General features: G+C 35.6%; 2 protein-coding genes across 9 annotated transcripts in view; one reads left to right on the forward strand and one right to left on the reverse strand.

Moving 5' to 3' along the window:
- LOC100680454 (cyclin-dependent kinase 14) overlaps positions 1-21,446 on the reverse strand; it is a 132,342-nt gene that overhangs the window by 91,225 nt on the left and 19,671 nt on the right. For 6 of the 8 annotated variants that reach the window (XM_032601408.1, XM_032601407.1, XM_032601409.1 and 3 more), the window contains one exon: positions 8,718-8,846. The exons of the other annotated variants lie outside the window; for them this stretch is intronic. In XM_032601408.1, coding sequence (XP_032457299.1) covers positions 8,718-8,846 — 129 coding nt within the window. The remainder of the gene's footprint in view (positions 1-8,717; positions 8,847-21,446) is intronic. 8 annotated transcript variants of the gene reach the window in all.
- Positions 16,867-17,956, forward strand: LOC116415898 (dihydropteridine reductase-like). Its single transcript, XM_031921522.2, has 2 exons — positions 16,867-17,668; positions 17,741-17,956. The coding sequence occupies exons 1-2, from the start codon at positions 17,604-17,606 to the stop codon at positions 17,838-17,840; spliced, it is 165 nt and encodes a 54-aa protein (XP_031777382.1). The 5' UTR covers positions 16,867-17,603; the 3' UTR covers positions 17,841-17,956.

Raw genomic sequence — 21,446 nt, forward strand, 5'->3', positions numbered from 1 at the left:
TGTTTTGAACCGAAATCACTGTGAGTTTAAAGTGCTATAAAGTAGCAGTGTACAATTATTCAAACTGCGTGCTTCGTCTGGTCGCTCGATAAATCTAGCTATTTCACTTTTCGATGGCAAATTTCGCTCCCCGCATGTAATCGACCCCAAAATGCGAGCTCTTCCGCGATGTCGTCTGCTGATCCGTACTATAGGTAGTGTATATAACCTTAAAGCCACTATGGATTTATCGGTGTGGCGAGTCAGTGTTTATTTCTTTATATTTGACTTTTGCATGTGTTTTCGATGCCTGCCCCCGACCAGCAGCACAAGCTTCGCTCGTGCTGGCAAATGTCGGGGCAGGCATCGAATCCATGCAGAAAAGTAAGTAGCAGAAAGAAAGAAAGAAAGAGAGAGAGAGAGAGAGAGAGAGAGAGAGAAGTTTCGCGAGTGCCCGAAAGAGGGCGCTCGCGATCGAGGCCCGTCCAAAAGAGCAGTCGGCTTAAACGTGATTGCATTGTTTTTGATAATTGGAGTTAATTAGTAAATGGGCAGAAAGTTGAAAGCCCTGTACTGCGCGATATGATGTTCTCGGCTTCGCCTCGGGCATCATGTCGCGCAGTGCAGGAATTCCAGCCTTTCTGCCCTTGTAGCGTAATATACTATTAAAATCCCGGACCTGTTTCTCTCTCATTTTTTTGTACAAACGAAGTGATTCAAGGCTGGGGAGCGAAGATTCCTGCAACTTGGGAAATAAGAAACATCACACACACACACACACACACACACACACACACACACACACACACACACACATATATATATATATATATATATATATATATATATATATATATATATATATATATATATATATATAATGTGAAACAAAATTGACGGCAGCATTCGTATACTATAATAAAAAAACAGAGGAGTCTGCAAACTTTTGGACAATGAAGTATCCAAAACTTATATATTACATTATGTATCGAGAACCGCCTCGTACATTAGCAGGCAGATTATACTGTATATTAAAACAATATTTTATTTATTAGACCTATAAATTTAGTTGGAGGAAGCTACGTACCAATGAATTGGCAGCGGTTTTTACTATTTGCATTATTAAAACTTTGCTGTTTATTACCTATTTGAGGACAGTTTTTAGCTTAGTGGCTTTTTCTATCACAGAGTTGACATTGAATATTCGTTTGAAAAGATTTTGTCTTGTGTTGCGCTACTAATATTTTGACTTCTTCACATTCTGTGGCTTTATGGCCTTCTGCATTACAAATTTGAGAACATTATAAATCTGTTATTTGCAATCGGACTTCATACTAACGGGCAGTACTTTACTAGATGTCCAAGTTGATTACATCTTTTGCATATAAACTCTGGGCATGCTTTTATCATATGGCCCGCGCTATTGCAAAATTCACATAAACTGCAAATATCTGCCTTTTTTGTACAGGCAGTTAGATCATGACCACTTTCCTTACACTTCCAACACAATTCATATTCTATGATAAATGGGCATTGAGCCACTGTATGGCCCATTCAGTTTACACGCGTCTAATATATTATTTATTTTATTGCATAAAATTCCTCTTTTATTCAATTTCGATTCTATTTCTACCGCTTTTGTAATGGCTTCTGTTAAATCGGTTACTGCTCCCAATTCCATTCTGATTTCTTGCTTTAATCCTTCCTTAAAACCTTGAAAAGCATCAGTACTTATTTTAGTTTCAAACGCGGCCATTTCTGTTGCTGAGAAACCTTGTACTTCTTTGCTGTCTTTAATCTTCAGCACAAACTCTTGCAATCTATTGGCAAAACTGAGAACAGATCTGTCTGGTTTTTGCAAAATTTCTTCGATTTGCCCATACAGAGAGTGCACATTCTCAGTGGATGGGTATATTTGTCGTATTGCTTTTATGAAATCTTCATTAGTATTGATTGTTACATTTAACATTGCCTTGTATGTTTCCCCTTTTAATTTAATTTTTAAAACAGGAATTAACTTAGCTTGATCTGCTTGTGATGGCATGTTTCAAATTTTGGATGTCTTCATTTACCGAAATATTTTTTCCATCAAATTCTGGTACCAAATTAGCTACATATTTTAACGATAAGCGTAACGGATTCTCCGCCATGTTGATATCGTTAGCCCGATTTCTGCCAAGAAGATTCTCAAAATCAAAAGTAAAATTAAACTTTGAATTACTTGGGTTTTTAATTAAGCTAGGCTGGTCACTAATACCTTCTATATCTATTAACGATGTCTCCTTAACTCCTTGTAGAAATTTGATATTATTAACTGTTCTGTCTAGGCCTATTGGAATCGCTGTGGCTGGTGTTATAGGTGAAAATATTGAATGATCTGGCTTTTCTAGTGTCTCGAATTCTTCTTGTTTTGCAGGTGTTAGCGGTATATTTAAGCTTAGATGGTTTTTATTAAGCTGCTTGATTTGCTTTTTAATTATTCCCGTAGTACGCCCTGGTGTTGTATCTTCCTGCATTAATTCCTTATTTTCTTTCGAAATTTCTTAAATTTCTAGATTCAGTTTACTTTGTTGATTTGTATCAAGTGTTACTATTTGTTGGCTATTTTCTAGCTTTTTATTATTTATATCAGATAATAGTACTTGCTGACTATCTTTTATCCATCCACTGTTTGTCGGTGGCGATCGAATAACTTTCTTACGTTTTGTGAATGGGTTTTGATAAGAGATTACTATGTCCTTTATTAATGCTGGAAATTCACGAACAGCGTTTCTAGTTAATCTTGGCCTCTGTGTCTTGCTTTTATTTACTTCTTCCGTATTATCACTCATTTGATGATCTCATTTTTGTTACCTTTTTATTTATTACAAAATCTTATTCAGCCCAAATTTTAGATTTTCAAATTACATACAAACAATTCAAACAAAATTTTACTGTCCTACTTATATTTCAATGCTTGACTTACTTTCCACGTTTTTGCAGACTATACAAATTTCAGTCAGTTCGATTACCGCGGCTATACGCGTAACACCGAAATTTTAGTCGACTCTGCGATATAAGTAGTCTTTAAACGGTTTTAGGATTATGCATGATTCTATGATTTAAAATTTATTTATTTTTAGTCAATTCAATCATAGCAAAATTAAACAACTCCTCAAGTTTGTTGCCTATTTCTATTTGAAACTCTGATCGTTCTACTTGTTTGTTTACTATTTTTGGCTGCCTAACTCGAATAACTGAATCTATTTTTTTATTTAATTGTCTCAATTTTTCTATTAATTTAGATTTTTTATTTAATAGTTTCCGTAAAAATATCTTTTTACCGCCTCTTTTATGATTATTCTTTTTTACCGTACCTCTTACACTAATATTATATTTTATTGAATAAAATAACGCGCTTTTATATCGATTAATGAATTACTAATTACACGTTAGATTAGACATGCGCAAAATTAATTTCTTCACATATGTTTTGAATATTCTCGATTGACCTAGTGACACAAGCGCTACCAATTTGAAGCGCTTCGTTCAATCGCCTTGCTGACACTGCAACGTAAGGTGAGCGCGATCGCCGATGAGCGCAAGCAGGTCAATCACCTAATATTTCTTTGAATTCGCGATTTTATTATTTTGTTTTATTGATTGATTTTCCAATCTAACTATAGTTTTATTTGCAAATTTTATATTTTATCTATCTCTATTTATTCAGATATAATTTTATAGTTGTCTAACTGACTTTCCCGAGTTATATGGTTTTCGTTAGGATATTGCTTTTATGGAAAAGAGTAATCGCTAATTAAGCGATCAAAGAATAAGTCGCTTTTCAGCGTATTTAGAATAGGTTTTTGCACAAAATCGGTATGGATATTTATATATGTAATTAATATTTGTTTCAATTTACAAATTCAACTGTAATTTGATTAATTTGTTTTAATTTTTTTTTCTTTTTATGTAACTTTTCTTTAAAGACTCTATAATTCGATTCGTATCGGAACCAATGTTAACAATTCCGATGTATAATTATTTATTAATTTTACTTACGCGGTGGTCTAAAATCGTGAAAAGGAGGTTTTGCTAAGTCGAAAGAACCGGGCTTCGGGGCGAGTCCAAGCTGTTGCTATCCGCGTATTTGGCAATCTATGCATCGCTTGCACTTCAAAAATTAATCAGTAGGAATGTTCTTCGATGTTAGGACTCATATAACAGTTTCAATTCAAATTAGAGGAATTTGACTGAATCGAACTGGAAATGATATATTGAACGTGATATAATAAGCCAATTAATATTATGGAGATTTCCTAATCTAATCTCTAATCGCAATACCCCACGTGTAACAGGATTCCAGTGCTCGCTTAACTATTATGGGCAGTTTCTATAAGAAAACTTAATCTAAAAAGAGTGTTACATCTTGAAACAAAAACTGACAAGAAAACCTACTAAATTCTTAGATCGAGAACCTAAAAACTTGTTAGATTTCGTTTCTACCAGGGGTGCATACAAGCGACAATTGCGAAAAATTATTTATTTAACCATGTTTTAATAAGTTGCTAAGTTTAAAACATCGCTAGGTGTCGAGGTTCTTTGCTAATTCCTTAAAAATATGTAGACGAAAAACCATATAAAATAACTAAATAGTTATGTAAGAATTGGTTAACGTTTTCACCAGGGATAATCATATTTTTTTGAAATTGCTTCCTTCCTAAGGAAGCCTTGCAATAGTAATTTATGGAGTTTGTGTAAAAACATGTAGGAAGTGTGTTTTGATGTATTCTTAGTCGAAAAATAGTGTTTTTAGAAAATGTCCATACGGATGCGCGCGCGCACGTGTGTGTGTGTGTGTCGTATAACCTGTATCTCAGCTTCTACTCGGTGGATTCTAACCCACTAAGTCTCATTTTCTTTGTTTTTACTAGTATACATAATGGAAAAAAGTCCGTTTTTACATTTTGTTGATGCGTTTTTTTTCTGTGGTGATTTTATAGTTTTTCATTTAATTTTTTCTAATAAACTTATTGGAAAAGTTAATAAAAGTAAATTGCTTAATATCTACCTGAAAGAGAATAAAACTACCTATCTTTTTACTGCCGCTGTTACAATGCCGCTACCCTAAGCGGGTCTTGGGCGTTGTCGTCCAGATCGTCCTCAGGTTGCGGATAGAGGAACAGCCCCCTGAGAAGGAGGTTAGCTGCGAATAAATTGAATAAGCAGCCGCGGACAGCCGATAGGAACAGACGTGGGTGTGATGAACCCACACTGTCGAACGCATTCATATAGAAACACTACGCACGCACCACAATAAAAAACACTTTACATTATCTCTTGTTTCTTAAATCAAAAATTGCAAAAATCCTGCTGCCGAGGAGGATGCGGGAGCGATGACAACTGCCCCAAAAGGGGATGTGTAGAATGATTCATCATCTGGTCTTACGCGGTAACGATGCCAGCGAAGGCGCGCTGCCTTGCAGGGGGGCGTTAGGATGCGAGAATGAAACCGTAGTGTGTCTGACGACGAATTGACACTGTCCTCGTCAAAGTCGGAAAGCTCTCATACTTAGTTCTAGAGAGGTATGGGGGTTATCACCTCTAGAACGGTGGACTCACCTGCGATCGGAACAGGATCCGAAGCGCGCGGGTTTAACATAACATCATGGCTCAAAAAAATCAAATCCGAACCAAAAGGGACTTAAGGGTCGGAACTTGGAATGTTCGCAGTCTATACAGAGCAGGTGCGTTTAAAGAACTCGTAAAGGAAGCTGATAGGTACAATCTAGATTTGGTAGCAATACAGGAATCGCGGTGGCCAGATGGCGGAGTACTAGCATCGGGTAACTTCACGTATCTGTATGGGGCCGGGAGTGGGGGATCTCTAGGCACCGGATTTCTCGTAAGCAAAAGCATCATACATTCGGTTAAAAGTTTCAAATCCGTCAATGATAGGCTCTCGTACATCATTATCGAAGGTGAATGGTATAGATATGTATTTATTAATGTACACTGTCCTACGGAGGACAAAGAAGAAGAAGCTAAGGATCTCTATTACGAAACTTTAGAGCAGGTAATCGACCAGTTCGCGTCTTACGACACAAGAATAGTATTAGGCGATTTCAATGCTAAAATAGGTAGGGGGGAAATGTTTAGGCCTACTATAGGTAAGGAAAGCCTGCACGAAGCCAGCAATGATAACGGTATTAGGGTCATAAATTTCGCGGCGGCAAAAGATCTTATAATCAAAACTACGTGTTTTAAGCACAAGAACATACACAAGGCAACGTGGACATCGCCGGACGGGGCCACACAGAAGCAAATTGATCATTTCCTCATTGAAAAAAGACGTCATACTAATGTTCTTGACGTAAGGGCTTACAGAGGGGCAGATAGCGACTCGGACCACTTCCTAGTAGTAGCCAAATTAAGAGCTAGACTAGTAGCGAATCAAAATAGTAAGCGAGTAAACAAGGTAGAAAGCTTCGATATTGAGAAACTACGAGATAGAACAGAGCGAATTAGGTACCAGATAGAAATTAATAACAGGTTTCAGGCACTTGAAGAAGCAAACACATCGCCGGAGGGGAATGACGAACCGAATAGCTTATGGGGGGACATCGAAAAAACGGTAAAAGAGGCAGCGAACAAAGTACTGGGTAAAAAGAAAAAGCCAAAGAGCAAACCATGGTTTGACGAAGAGTGCGAACTCTGGTTTGAAAGACGCAAAAAGGCTAAATTAGATAGCTTACACAATAGAAGCGATAGGACCGTAGAAGAGTATTCTAACGTAAGGAAAAAGGCGGGCGCGATCTACAGAAATAAGAAGCGGGAGTATCAAAAGAATCTTATTAGGAGAATACAAACAAACAGTAAGGAAAATAACTCCCGCGAAATGTACAGAGGGATTAACGCCATCAGAAAGGGTTTTAGGAGTAGAGCGCAATTGATGAAGGACGAAAACGGGGACCTCGTAACAAATGACAACGAATTACTGTCGCTGTGGAAAAACTATTTCGATAAATTATTAAACGTGCACGAAAATAGCAAAGAATTAGGGGACAAAATTTACACTGCTGAACTCTACGTGGAGGAACCGAGCTACCAAGAAGTAGAGGCCACGATTAAACATCGCTAAAAGCGAAACGCTTTGCTTTTCACATAAGGCACTCGCCGATGTTTAAAGGTTAGCCGATGAATACACACATACACACACGCACGCGCGCATACACACACACACATAAAGTATGCAGATATTCAAATATTATTGATAAACTGTAATGGGGTAAGAGTTAACGATGAAAGAAGACGGGTGCGTTTGATTTAGGAACGTACGTTCGTTTTTAACATGTGTAGTATATCTATATATACTGATGTATATAGATGGGAGGACAACGTAAAAGCGGATCTAGTAGAAATAGGACGGGTGGGTGTCGATCGGAGGGGTGCATCTTGGGTGGGGTTGACACAAGACAGGGCAGCGTGTAAAGCTTGCGTAGAAGAGGCAATGAACTTTCGAGTTCCAAATGCCACCTAAAAAAAAAAATCCTTTTACTGTCGAAAATGTATACTATCATTCGTCGTTCTTTTGTCACCATGAAGCGCAATTTTTTGAAATTTTTTTAACTCGAAAACTAAATGTCGAACCTTTCTAAAGAAAACATGATTATTAAAGGTTATTAGGACTATACAACACTTTAATTCATAGTGATTTCATGGGGCAGATCCTGAGAAAAATATGAAAAACTGAAAAGTTGTTTTCCTATGTGACGCGATAACTGAAGTAACAAGGCAATAATCAAGTTCAAATTTTAGATTTAGTCAGCATTATATAGTACCTTGATCCCTTTCTTTGAGCTGTTTATGAAACCAGTTAGTTTCAAAGATATTAGGCTTAAAAATTTTGTTTTTTCACCCTGTATACTCCATACAACTGAAAACTGCATCATTTAGATCTCAGCTTCTATTTAATGGATTTTAATATATACCTAGGCTCGTTTTTTCTATTTTTTGTTTACCAATTCGTAAAAAACAAGATTTTTAGTTATGCATGTGCGTTTTTTTTTCGTGGCGATGTTTCGATTACTAGTGATTTTGGACACATTCCGCAAACTATCCTAACCATTATAACTCGGAAACAAAAGGTTGAACTTTTCTGGAAAAATCATTATTATTGAAGGTTATTATAACTATATAGACTGCTTTAATTCCAAGTCTTTTCATGAAGCAGATCTGGAGTCCTTCTGTTTGTTTCTCTTTGGCAAATGTCGGGCGTTATCGTAACGAATGTTAAAAAGCACAAAAACTTTAAATAATTATATATAAAGTAAAAACAATTCTGATATTAAAGCAATACATAATCTTGAAGAAAGCTACGGGCCAAAGAATTAGCAGCGGTTTTTTTTGTAGAGTCTAAAAATAACAATTTTATGACCTATATACCAGGACGTGTACCACAAAAAATAATAGTGCGGTTATGCACCACCTCTTAAAGATTTAAAAAAAGACTACTTTCCTTAGCATAAAACCTTTAAATCTAGACGAGGTAGAATTTAAGGTTAAGCATTACACATTTTTCATCATAAAAAGAGGTAGTACGTCGATTCTTTATGACTAAAAATGTGACCGTCAAACTCGCTTTAATGTGAGTAGAAAGATTTTCCTTTTTTTTATTGATAGAACCCTCGAATAGTCAAATTACTTTTTTGTCAAAGTACAATAACATCGAAAGTTAAAAAGAAAATATTTGTACATACCATACCGCCTATCTCTTTTAGAAGGCAAATTTCCATTCTGTTCTAATCGATCTAGGAACTCTTCAGAATAACCATTATAAGGCAACTGATTTCGAGTTACAGTATCATCAGCTTCCTCTTTTGAAATTGCTGCAAAAAAAATGTTTCATTGATTACTTGAATAACAAAGATTTAATTTTATATAAAATAATAATATACCACTGTTTCAAAAATAGCTCTCCCTCAATTTGGCTCAGTGAGGTAGAATTAAGACCTTTCACACGTTATTTTTAACCCAACTTCAGTTATTGGGTTAGTAATAAATGATTTCAAAGTAATTTCACTGTTTTTCGGGCGTCTCTTTATTTAGGGTTATTGGGCACCCCGTTAATTTGGACTAAGAATTCATTATTACTAACGTTATTTTTAACGTAACTTGTGTTATTGGGTTAAGAACAAGTAGTTTTGACGTAATTTCACCGGTTTTTGGCTCATCCTTATTTCGGATTATAGGGCACTTCCTTAATTTTGGTTTCTGGGATATTAATTGAGGTTTAAAACTGAATTTATTAAAAAATTAGTAAAAAGTCCGGAAAATCAAGGAGTGGAAGTTATCATGATAAGATTTTGTCAAATTCTTTCAAAATAGTGATAGATACATTAAAAAAATTATTGTCAAGGTGAATCTTATAGAATTTTGCAATATTACGTGTAGCAAAATTTAGTCGTGAATTCGAAATACGTCTTCAATCGCGTTATTTTATCTCCGAAAAGAATTTTTGTAAGTATGAAATATATTAAAATTTTCACCTTCATCATTTCCGCCCTCGTTCCTTTTTCATTTCCGCCTTCAGTCGAAATAAGTATATTTCGACTGAAGGCGGTAAGTTGCTCTTGAGCCATGACTAAAACGTTTAAGTTGCGCTGGAGCTAGTGCGACTTGCTTTCGGAGCAAGAGCTCCTGCGCTGACCATTGTGCAGGGAGCAACTGCACACACACACACGCGCGCACACGCGCGCGCCTTTCAACGCCTGGGTAGTAGAGTAAGGCAGCCAAAGGACGAACGAAAGAGGACAAGCGCTATTGGAAGCATTCGCTCTTCTTGACTTGGTCTTAGTTATACAGGGATGTTCTTACACATTTCAAAGAGGAGACGTAGGGTAGATCATAGATCTCACGTTTGTCAGCAGCTACCTGATCGGCTCAGTTAGATCTTGGATGGTGAGCGATCATTACACAAACAGTGACCATCAAGCGATAATAATATAGATAAGAATATCAAAACAGAGATCCAACGGGAGGGCAACGACAAAAAGAGTCGACTGGAAAACAAAAGATTATGATGAGAAGACTTTCCTGCTAGCTCTAGAAGAAATACGGCTGTCTGGATCTGCGAATGATAAGGTCGAGCAGGCAATGGGAAATATTACACGAGCCTGCGACGCAACAATGCCAAGGAGAACTCCTAACAATAAACGACCGCCAGTATACTGGTGGGATAAAAAAATCACACATTTTGCTAATATATATCTAAAAAAACTAAACCATACATTGTGAATTACGATTAATAAACGAACGCATTTACCGATAATAATCTATTGTACTCATTTCATCGCCCCGATATTTTCGCAGCAATCGTGAACTTAACACCTCACGGAGAACAAAACCATCGACTCTCACATGTAACATTTGTACGATAATATTCATATATTACAATAGCAGTCCGCGCATGCGTACAAATATTTTATAAGATAATATTTGTAGATTTTTCTAGTTTTTGCGACAATATGTGCGTGTGTATATATATATATATATATATATATATATACAGGGTGAGTCATTTTAATCTTTAATCTCAATTATCTCGGTGGCAAAGCATGCCAGCGAAAAAAGTTTCGGATACAAGTTTTAGGATTTTTCCCTGGCTATCTGATGATGACCTTGACAATGTCATTGAGCGTGACCTTCAAGGTCATTTGAAGGTCAAGTTGATTTTTTCAAATAGAAACCCCTACTTTTGGCACCAGAAATGGAAAGAGCGGGAAATTTTACGTTTGAATATGACCTTGCCTTGACCTTGAATTCAATGGTCAAGGTGATTGGTCATGCCGATAACAGTACAACTGGTTAGCTGAACTCGAATGCATTCAAGGAGAAAATGTTACCGACAAAAGGTTTCAGTTTTCTCCCCGGCTGACGAATGGTCATCTTGACCCTGTCGTTAAACAGGATCTTCAAGGGCATTTCAAGGTCAATTTGATTTTTTGAAATGGAAACCCCTACTTTTAGCCCCATAAATGAAAAGAAAGTGACATGCGTTCAAAAATGAAAAAATTTTCAATATTTTCAAAAATTTTCGTAATTTTTTCAGTTTTCAAAAATTTTCAAAGTCATTCCATTATTTTGTATTAGTGTCAATTTTCAAAATTCTTGATGTAGTTAAGTCATTCCATTATTTTGTATTAGTGTCAATTTTTGAGAGTGAACTACTCTTAACAGTTATGTAATAGCAAATTAGTGCAGAAAAGCTTAATCGTGTTTTTTACTTCTTGTAAATCGATAATTATTATTGAAAAAAATCTGTTTCCCTGTTTACTGGTCTGTAACAAATTATTTTGATTTTGATCATGGCTGATTATGGTCCCAACGAAATCGTTGGTATGATCATGATTTTGGGAGAAAGTCGAAATAATTATGCAGCAGCTGCCAGACTTTATGCTGAACGCTATCCCAATAGGAGACACCCAAGTAATGTTACTATTCAAACCTTAACTCAGAGAGCTCGAAATGGAGCTTTTTCATCTTGATCCTCACATTAGTACTCGACAAATAGAAAGAGAAATAGGTATACCTCAATCAACAGCATCCCGAATATTGAGAGCGAGAAGATATCGTCCTTATCACATAACATTAACACAACAGTTAACTCCAAATGATATGATTTTGCGAGTACGTTTTTGTCGATGGGCAATACGAATGATTCAACAAGATCAAGACTTTTTCAGGCACGTTCTTTTTTCAGATGAATCAACATTCAGAAACACTGGAGAATTGAATAGACATAATTGCCATTATTGGTCAGATGAAAATCCTCATTGGTTCAGGCCCATAGACAATCAACACCGCTGGAGTGTTATGGTCTGGTGTGGAATCATCAATGGCTATTTGATTGGTCCTTATTTCTTTGAAGAGAACGTGAATGGGGTAAACTTTTTGAGATTACTTCGAGACATTTTACCTGAATTACTAGAAAATGTAGACCTAGCCACAAGGCTAAGAATGTGGATCCAATTAGATGGAGCACCACCACATCATTACCACGATTTTTACTTATGGGGATATCTTAAGAATGTTGTTTATGCTCAACGGCCAACAACGCGAGATAATATGATCGAACGCATTCGTACAGCTTGTGCAGCAATCCCTCGAGATGTTCTACTTAGAACCATAAGACAATTCAGAGCTCGACTTGATCTTTGCATCCAACAAAACGGCGTTAATTTCGAACAATTAATCAATGGTTAACTCCAGTTAACATTCCATAAAAATACCAAAAAAATAACAAAAAGGGAAAAAACAAAAAAAAAACAAATAAAAAAAAATAAAACAAAAAATGGGATCTAAATCCTTTTGACAACCTCCTCGATGGTGCATCCTGGGTTCGGCTGATGTCAAAGGTAATTTCCGCACAAAAGATGATTTGTTTCCAAAATCACATGTTCGAACGTAAAATTTCCCGCTCTTTCCATTTCTGGTGCCAAAAGTAGGGGTTTCTATTTGAAAAAATCGACTTGACCTTCAAATGATCTTGAAGGTCATGCTCAATGACATTGTCAAGGTCATCATCAGATAGCCAGGGAAAAATCCTAAAACTTTTACCCGAAACTTTTTTCGCTGGCATACTTTGCCAACGAGATAATTGAGATTAAAGATTAAAATGACTCACCCTGTATATATATAAGATTCGAGCAGACTGATCAATGAAACAACTTTCACGCATATATATATATATATATATATATATATATATATATATATATATATATATATATATATATACACACACACATATATATATACACATATATATGCGTGAAAGTTGTTTCATTGATCAGTCTGCTCGAATCTTTCGATATAGTATGATCAGTAAATCATAAACATTTTGTACGATAATATTCCTATAAATTTATGTGTAATATTTTTCTAATATAGTATTTGACGCAGAAAATCATAGTGTCAAAGCCGACTAAACTTTGGAAGGCAGTGTAAGTTAAATATATATATTCATATAGATTTCTGATATTCACAAATGCAATCTGCGCGTTCGTATCAATATGTATAAATAGCCTGGAAAGTGGTAGTGAAAAAGTGACCAGAAGTGGCCAGTTCGGAAAAATTATAATAATTTTTTACGATAATATTCGTATACATATCCGATATTTATCAATTCAGTCTGCACATGCGTACCAATATGTATAGATAGCCGGGGAAATTGTTTTGATTGCTCAGTCTGCTCTGGCCTTTGAAATTTGCAGATCTTCAATTTTTATTTTGCTTTGTATTGTCATATTAGCTTTGGTCTTGTATACAGTTTTTTATTGGAACTTTTTGTGCTTCAAACTTGTTGTGACTGTCGACTTTATGGGTTTCAGTGGACGGGCGCCGTTCGCTTCGGCGATCATTGAGACGGGTTTGAAATTGTTACCCTTAAGTCTATTTTGTTACACAGTTTATAGGACTTCAAAAATGTCAAATGAGATAAGAATTATACTAATAGATATAAATATGTCTGTTGTTCAAAAAGATATGAATGGCTTCACGGCACACAGGAATATTTAAATAACCCGAAATTATTAAAGCCCAAAAATTGTAATGCCGAAAAATATTTGAGGCCCAAAATTATATGCTAGATGTTAAGTTATTGGGAAAAGATGTAAAAGGCTTCACGGTACACGGGGACATTAAGTACTTTAATATAATAGTAGAAGTAGATTTTGCCAATTTTCTATTGAGTGAACGCAGGTTGATGTTCAATTTTAAAATATGGAAGTGTAACCAAAGGTATAATGTTTTTATAGTTTCTGCTATTATAATAGCTCTACTACTATTCTTTACAACAGGTAGAATTTGCCAAAAGTCTCCTCCTAAAACTATTAATTTTTTCTCGAAAGGAATGTTAGTAATACATAGATCACATAAAGTTAAATCGATTATTTCTAGAGCCTTTTTAGGAATCATAGAAGCTTCATCCTAAATAATTAAATCTGTTTTTCGTAACTTTTCTTTATCAGATTCAAATTGTAAACATGCAAATTTAAAATTTGTCAAATCTAAAGGTAAGCAAAAAGTTCTATGATTCGTCATTCCTTTTGGGAATAATATTGAAGCTATACCAGTTGATGCCATTGATACAATTTTTTTATTCTGTGAACCTCGTTTTTCAAACTCAACTGTATAAACATAAATTAATACTTTACCAAAAATATTTTTTTGTTTAAAACAGTCTAACGGTAATGTGAGGCATATTATTTGGAGTTGTATTTTTTGGAAATTGTTTTAAAATTGATTTTAATTCTTTCCATTTTGGATTGCATGTTACATATCATAACTTGCAAGTTTCCAGCTACATCTGTTGGAGATCATATGAATAATTGATAGATGGCGGCAGCTACAAATTAGGAGTCGGAAAAGGAAAAATTGAAATTAATTTTGAAAAAAAATTCTGAACCACCTATCATTTAGATTTATATTTTTCAAAGATTCACATAGAAACTTAAATGGGAGGTTAGCGAACGAAGCCCCACTAGTATGTATATATGTATGTGTGGGTATGTTTATACGCATATATACACACAAAAACACTAAATAGGCCTTTCGCTTTAGGCTTGAAAAACTCTACTTTCGCTCCACTTTTTCGTAGGTGAAAAGCGCGTTGTCGATGCACGTGTTATGAAAAATGTTTTATGCACAAAAAGGTGGCATAATAAGCGGAAAAAAGGAAAAACATTTTCTAATCATTCAAATTCAAATCCCTGCATTATTACTGTTGTAATATTAAGTATTATAATCTTGATGAGATACCATAACGATACTCGTCGCGCCATCTATTGGCAGACAACGATTTTGTGCAGTGAGACGAGATCAAGTCAGAGCGAGCATATCGCGCATGCTTCGCAACTATACTCTAAGCGCCGACTACACTGTTATACTCTGTTCTCTTTCTTCCCTTGCCTGTAAGACTCCGATGTGATCGGACGTGCCGACTACTGGGCTCTCAAGCCTAACTACTTTGTCAATATACATTATTATTATTAACCTCAGTGTTTATTATTTATTCCACCACTCCAACAATTACCAAAACTACAAGTGTACAAAGTATCCTAAAATTTTAGCCTAAAAGAGCCACTCGTTCTCTTGGAATCCTACGGATAGTGAACAAATTTATAAAACTTTCTTTACTTTTGGTCAACTATTTTTGAATGTATCTTTATACACTAGTTTTTTATGAAATGTCACAGGTCTTATTTCTAAGAACTCTCTACAACTGGGATGTCATAATATACAGGGTGAGTCATTTTAATCTTTAATCTCAATTATCTCGTTGGCAAAGCATGCCAGCGAAAAAAGTTTCGGGTAAAAGTTTTAGGATTTTTCCCTGGCTATCTGATGATGACTTTGACAATGTCATTGAGCGTGACCTTCAAGGTCATTTGAAGGTCAAGTCGATTTTTTCAAATAGAAACCCCTACTTTTGGCACCGGAAATGGAAAGAGCGGGAAATTTTACGTTTGAATATGACCTTGCCTTGACCTTGAATTCAATGGTCAAGGTCATTGGTCATGCCGATAACAGTACAACTGGTTAGCTGAACTCGAATGCATTCAAGGAGAAAATGTTACCCACAAAAGTTTTCAGTTTTCTCCCCGGCTGACGAATGGTCATCTTGACCCTGTCGTTAAACAGGATCTTCAAGGGCATTTCAAGGTCAAGTTGATTTTTTGAAATGGAAACCCCTACTTTTAGCCCCATAAATGAAAAGAGAGTGACATGCGTTCAAAAATGAAAAAATTTTCAATATTTCCAGAAATTGTATATCCAGTATCTGTATGACCTACCATGAGTACTTTTACCGATACATTACTGAATTTAGTCTGTTTTTGGTAGTTTGATGTAAGCAATGCACCCAAATCTTCTAATTTGTTCTATCTTTTGAATTTTAATAAAAATTTTAAAATTAGTACCTCTTTATAAATTGAGTTGAGAGGGATGATATAATAAAAATGAATAGCTTTTTCTGTTGCTAATTCTTACATACTTGCCATTTGGATAATTTAACCATCAGTGTACTAAGTATCTCTATCCAATATAACGTGACATACTTTTGCATTTGTACCTAGAAGATTTCGAGAAAATATTAAATAATTGATCTTAGACAAAATATTCAATAGAGAATAATAATCTACAAATGTCATAATTTACTTATTTTCTCCAGGGCGTGTACTAGGTTAAATTGGATTTATTAAATGAGGATGAATAATCTGCAATGGCCTTTCTGCATTACTTATATTTTGTTTAATTGGTAAGTTTTCTATTTTTGACAGTATACATATTTACTAGGGTTGTGCGAGTTCCCGAAAAACTCGAGTCTGGTCGGGTCGAGTTTTTTTGTCGAGTTCGAGCCGAATTCCCGAATTTTCCGAGCTGCGGGAAATTGTCGATCGGCTCGAAATTTTTGATCAGCTCGTCAACTTCGAGCGGCTCGAAAAGTTCGATCGACTCGAAGTTATTATCGAGCAGATTAAAAAAAATTAATTTTTAAAACATTTGTTTTTAAAAATTTTTATTTTAGCGGCTCGAAAAAGTCGAGCGGATCGAAATTTTTGAGCAGCTCGAGAAATTTGAGCAGATTGAAATATTTGAGTGGCTCGAACAGTTCGAGCAACTCGACTCGACTCGAGACTTGACCCGAGCTCGTCGAGTCGAGTTTTCGGGCGGGAAACTTGACTTTTCTGGAACTCGCACAACCCTAAAATTTACAATCTCATTGAGTCTTCGTAATTTACATGCTGTAAACTATTTTCTTTCTTTTGTAACATTTTAAAGCAGTGCAAAGATGCATGACCTAATCAGAAGTGCCGTACAATCACTTTATTTTATTTGACTTCTGAAATTAACATATCGGGTGGATTTTCCACGAGTATCTCTTCTAATTTTTCATTTTTATGTAGTACTTACGTCTTCTACTTTAAAATCCTTGGGTACGCAAACCATGTAAGTATTTCAACGGTTCCAGGGATTTCAACTCCAGCTCATATAAGTGAATATTTTTATAAATGCATTGAAAAGGCGAAATAATGGCAAGTTTCTTGATGTAAAAATAAACTAGAAATCAAAAATATAACTTACCTGCGTTGATAGATCCTATGTACCAGTCTGTCTAAGAAATATCAGTTGCTGTATACAAAAAAGGTTCATAATAGGACTCGACTAACAATCAAACTGCGACATTCATGTAAAATCTGACATAATAACTTAAATCTACATAATTAAAGAGTAATAATGCATGTTTGTAATAATAATAATAATAATTATTATTACTAGGAAGGTACACCGGCCGGTAATTGAAACTTTGAATTCCGGAAACGGGCGCCATGACACTGCCAACTCCGGTCCGATTGTTAACTGGGGTTACGGACGCGCATGCGCCACGCGAATCGTTTGGGCTCGTTCGCAGAGCGCGTAAATATATTTTAACCGTGTAATTCGTAATTCGCGCAAGTCTCGTTTGTTTGAAATTGTCAGCCTCATTTTTAATAAAGTTTTTGCAATATTCAAATAATAGCGTCTGCGTTAAACTTGCTGACTCCTTGGTTGCTAGCATCTTACCCATCACCTTAGATACTCCTATGAATCGCAAATGGATGCCAAAAGCTGATACTACAACTTGGACTCCTTTGGAATTCATTTCCGAGTAAGAATAATTCATAAAATAATAAGACTTCTAAATGTAATTCGTCCAATAACGCTTTATGAAATTTTTCAGACTCTTCTGGAAATGGTCACAAAAACAAGAAAGACCCATCAATGGCAGTCTCTTACAGTTAGTAACCAAAGATAACAAGACAGAAGTTATTCCTGCCTAATTGACAAATTAAGATGCTTCAATGAAATCTCATGAAATGAAAGTAAAAGTGCGCATGACAATACTTATTTTTTATATTTTTTTTTTCCAAAAATCTGTAGCAATACTTATGTAAACAAAGTCGATGAAAAGTTGCATTTAATGTTCTTATTTATATCAGACTAGTAACTTAAGTAGTCAAAATGATGGGTGTCTAAAAACGACACTTGAATTAATGCATTTCCAGAATTTAATTGTTATAAAAATATCTTCTATAATTGTATAAATGTTCTGATGCATAAGTTCAAATACAAAAACATTTTTGATTACAATAAATCTATGTTATTTGTATAGCATATCAAACCTTATTTACACGTTTAAATAGTAAACTTATAAATAATACTAAATAAATGATGATACTAATATAATAAAAAGTATTAAGTAGCAACTGTGCATATTTTATTTATTTCAAAGATGTAGAATTTGTATTCGTGGCGTAGAAAGAAATTTATACTCGCACAGGTTTTACGATATGATTTTAGTTTAAATAGATAGTGTATAAAAAACTAGTTAGAAATAGCAGATAGGTTATAATAGTAATAATATTAATTTCAAATAATAATAAAATATTGTAATGGAGATTTTAAATTTTAAAATATCAAGTTATATTAAGTTTAAATTGATTGCAATAGTAAAATAAAATCATAATTGATAATTATTATATTACATGAGCAAAAATGTAAAATGTACAAATTATTATCAAATAACAAATAGAAAAGTTGAAAATGGTACAGGGAGGGCCATCTCGCGAAAAATCGGCAAGGCTAGGAAAATAGCGTGGGTGAGACCGAAGGTGGAGTGGAAGAAGATGGGAAGAGGCGGTAGCTAAGCTGAAAGCAGTGATGCTACAGGTCTATGACCGATATAGAGGGCGCAGATGCGGACCCAAAGGGATGGGCCTATGGAAAAGATGCGATGCGGGGGCAAAAGGAAGAAAAGTGTGCGAAGAAAAGTTCAGTCTGTATGAGAGTCTCGTCGAGGAGTTCAGCCGAGGTGGCTGCTCCTAAGTAACATCTAAGTTTAAAATTTTGTATTACAAGCCGTGGTGGCTGGAGAGTGGACAACAATTTTCAAAGATTTCAAAATATACATTAGTAAAACATACTTGTAGTAAAGTTCATTTAATTATTTTTTTGGGACATGCATCAATCACTAAAAATTTTATCATTTATCAAAAACAAGAAGGAAGGAGTTTACAATCCAGTAAACTCTGAATTTGCTGCAATCTTCTAAAAGAAAAGTAAGTGAAAATTATATAAGTTAATTAATAAATATTTAAAGGTTTGGGAATTTGTAAAGTGTGCAGGCTTTGAACGATGCCGCTTATTTTACAAATATATTTTAAGAGAACTTGTCAAGTTGCCTGGAGGGTTGGCTGGACTTCGCTTGTCGGAGGCCTTTTGACCTACAGTTCAACGAGACCTGTTCGTTAGTTTGGGAAGGGTTTTGAATAAATTCACCCGGGATATTAAAATAAATAAGGGAGCGACTCCATCCAGAGTTCAGTGGAAGGTGACTCAAAACGGAGAATATTACATTGTGCGCCGACGTTCGGACGTAACATCAGAAATTTAAAAAGTAAAGTAAAGGTAGAAAAGAAAAGCAAGCTATGCTATACAACTGAATTATAATATATACTACATATTATTATAATACGGCAAATGAATTGAAGTTACTATAAAGTCTTCTAAAAATTCTTGTATGTTTTCCAAACAGTTTGTGCTAATGGTCATTTATTTACGATTAAAAAGCAAAAAACAAACTTAATTGCTTTGGTTACTGCTGTTTCAGTAAACGTTGAATACGTTTTATTTTCTAAGTTTTTTAAATCATCAAATGAGGTTGCCCCTTTAACTCTGTGTAATATTAATTTTAAGTAAAATGACTCTTGTTTGTTAGGAATCACACAGATTAATCTTCCTAAAGTATTTGAATAGTTTTTACGTCTAATCCACTTCTTTTCCGTAAAAACATTATGTTATAAAAATAAGTGGCTAAATCACTTGAAATTTCTACATATTTCTTTCGACCTATTTCTTTTGGGGGAAGGGGTTTCAGATAAACATAAAGATCATAATAATTAGGTTTATACAGGCGCAGGAGAAGGTAAAAGGGTTAAACACACTTGGACGTGCGCACTTAACTTTCGAAGCCACTGGAGAAAATTAAGGGGGAGAATTAGGGGGGGGGGGGAATTAGGGGGAGAAATGTCAACCGGCGGCGAAACTTCTTTTATAATATAGAGAGATTAAACTATATTCTTTTCTTTATAAAAAATATATACAATATTTAGCAATTTATCAACATTCTTTCGAACTTCCAACTTTCTTCTAATCTTTTTTTTTTTATGTGGCGTACGCAGAGCAACCTCTGCACAAGTGGCCCTCCGAACACCGGATCCTCACAGGTAGTATCGTTAAACAATACTTCCGTGGGGCCCGTTAACTAGTCTGGTTGGCTTCTCCTTTGAAGTTTGACATTTCCATACATCTCCCATCCATCAAGGTGATTAGGGGTTCAGGATCAAACTCGTCTTCTTCATTCTGCATCATCCAGCCGTCTGCTTTCTGCAGCATCGTCTGGTCGTCTACTTCGGGCAGCATCGAACGGTTATCCTCTGGGCAGATTCAACCCAGACAACTTGCTTCTGATCTGCGTGTACCTGTGTGTGCATGCGTGCGAGCGTGTATGTGTGCGTGTATGTACGTGTGTGTACGAGCGTATGTATATGTGTGCGTGCGAATGTGTATGTGCGAGTGTCTGACTATGCTGTGTACTAGTGGTTGTGCTATCGCGTGCGCGCGTCTGCTTGACTCTATGTCGTGTGCATTTTTGGCAGCCGTAGTCCGACCCTTACTCCATTCTCACCAGCCTGTCCTACTCCTCGTTCCATCTGTATCTCTCACCTTCCACCTCTGCGACTATTATGACCTTTATAATTAGGCCTCCCTCTTCCTCTTCCTTTTCTTCTCTCCTGCTTTTTTCTCTCATGATGAGAGCCTTTGCTTCTCTCCTCTTTCTACAACACTGCTCTATTCTGCTTCTATCTTACCTTTGCATTTAGTTCCGCCGTCTTCTCGCATAGCATCTTCATGTCTGCCTTGGACTGAGAAATTATTTTTTTTTTATTCCTTCGTTTCTGGTGTCCTTCATCTCACATTCAAGTTCTTCCATAATCTCATTCAGCCATCCTTCTACTTCACTCTTCTCTTTCCGTTGGTTAATGTTCGCGATAAATTCTCTCTCCCACACCTTGCATCTTTCTTGTTTCCTCTTCTTCGCAATTCTGCATCCTTTTACCTTTCTTTCACCGCTTCTTTCCTTTCTTAACCTCTGAATCTTTGCGCTCCTCGCGAACGGATTCTCTGTTACCTTCTCTTTCACTTTTTCTTTCTTTACCTTATTCCCCGCTTCCTCTGGGCTTTTCACCTACCTTCTGTTCGCTTCCCTCAGTCTGCTTGAAACACTCTTCTAAAATCCTCTGCCTTAAACCTCTTGTCCTATACCGCCTATATCTCCTCTCTTTCTACCCCCTCCTTCCTCCTATGAATCCTATCGATGTTTCTTT

The sequence above is a fragment of the Nasonia vitripennis genome, assembly GCF_009193385.2.
Source record: "Nasonia vitripennis strain AsymCx chromosome 1 unlocalized genomic scaffold, Nvit_psr_1.1 chr1_random0012, whole genome shotgun sequence".
NCBI classification, from domain to species: Eukaryota; Metazoa; Arthropoda; class Insecta; order Hymenoptera; family Pteromalidae; genus Nasonia; species Nasonia vitripennis.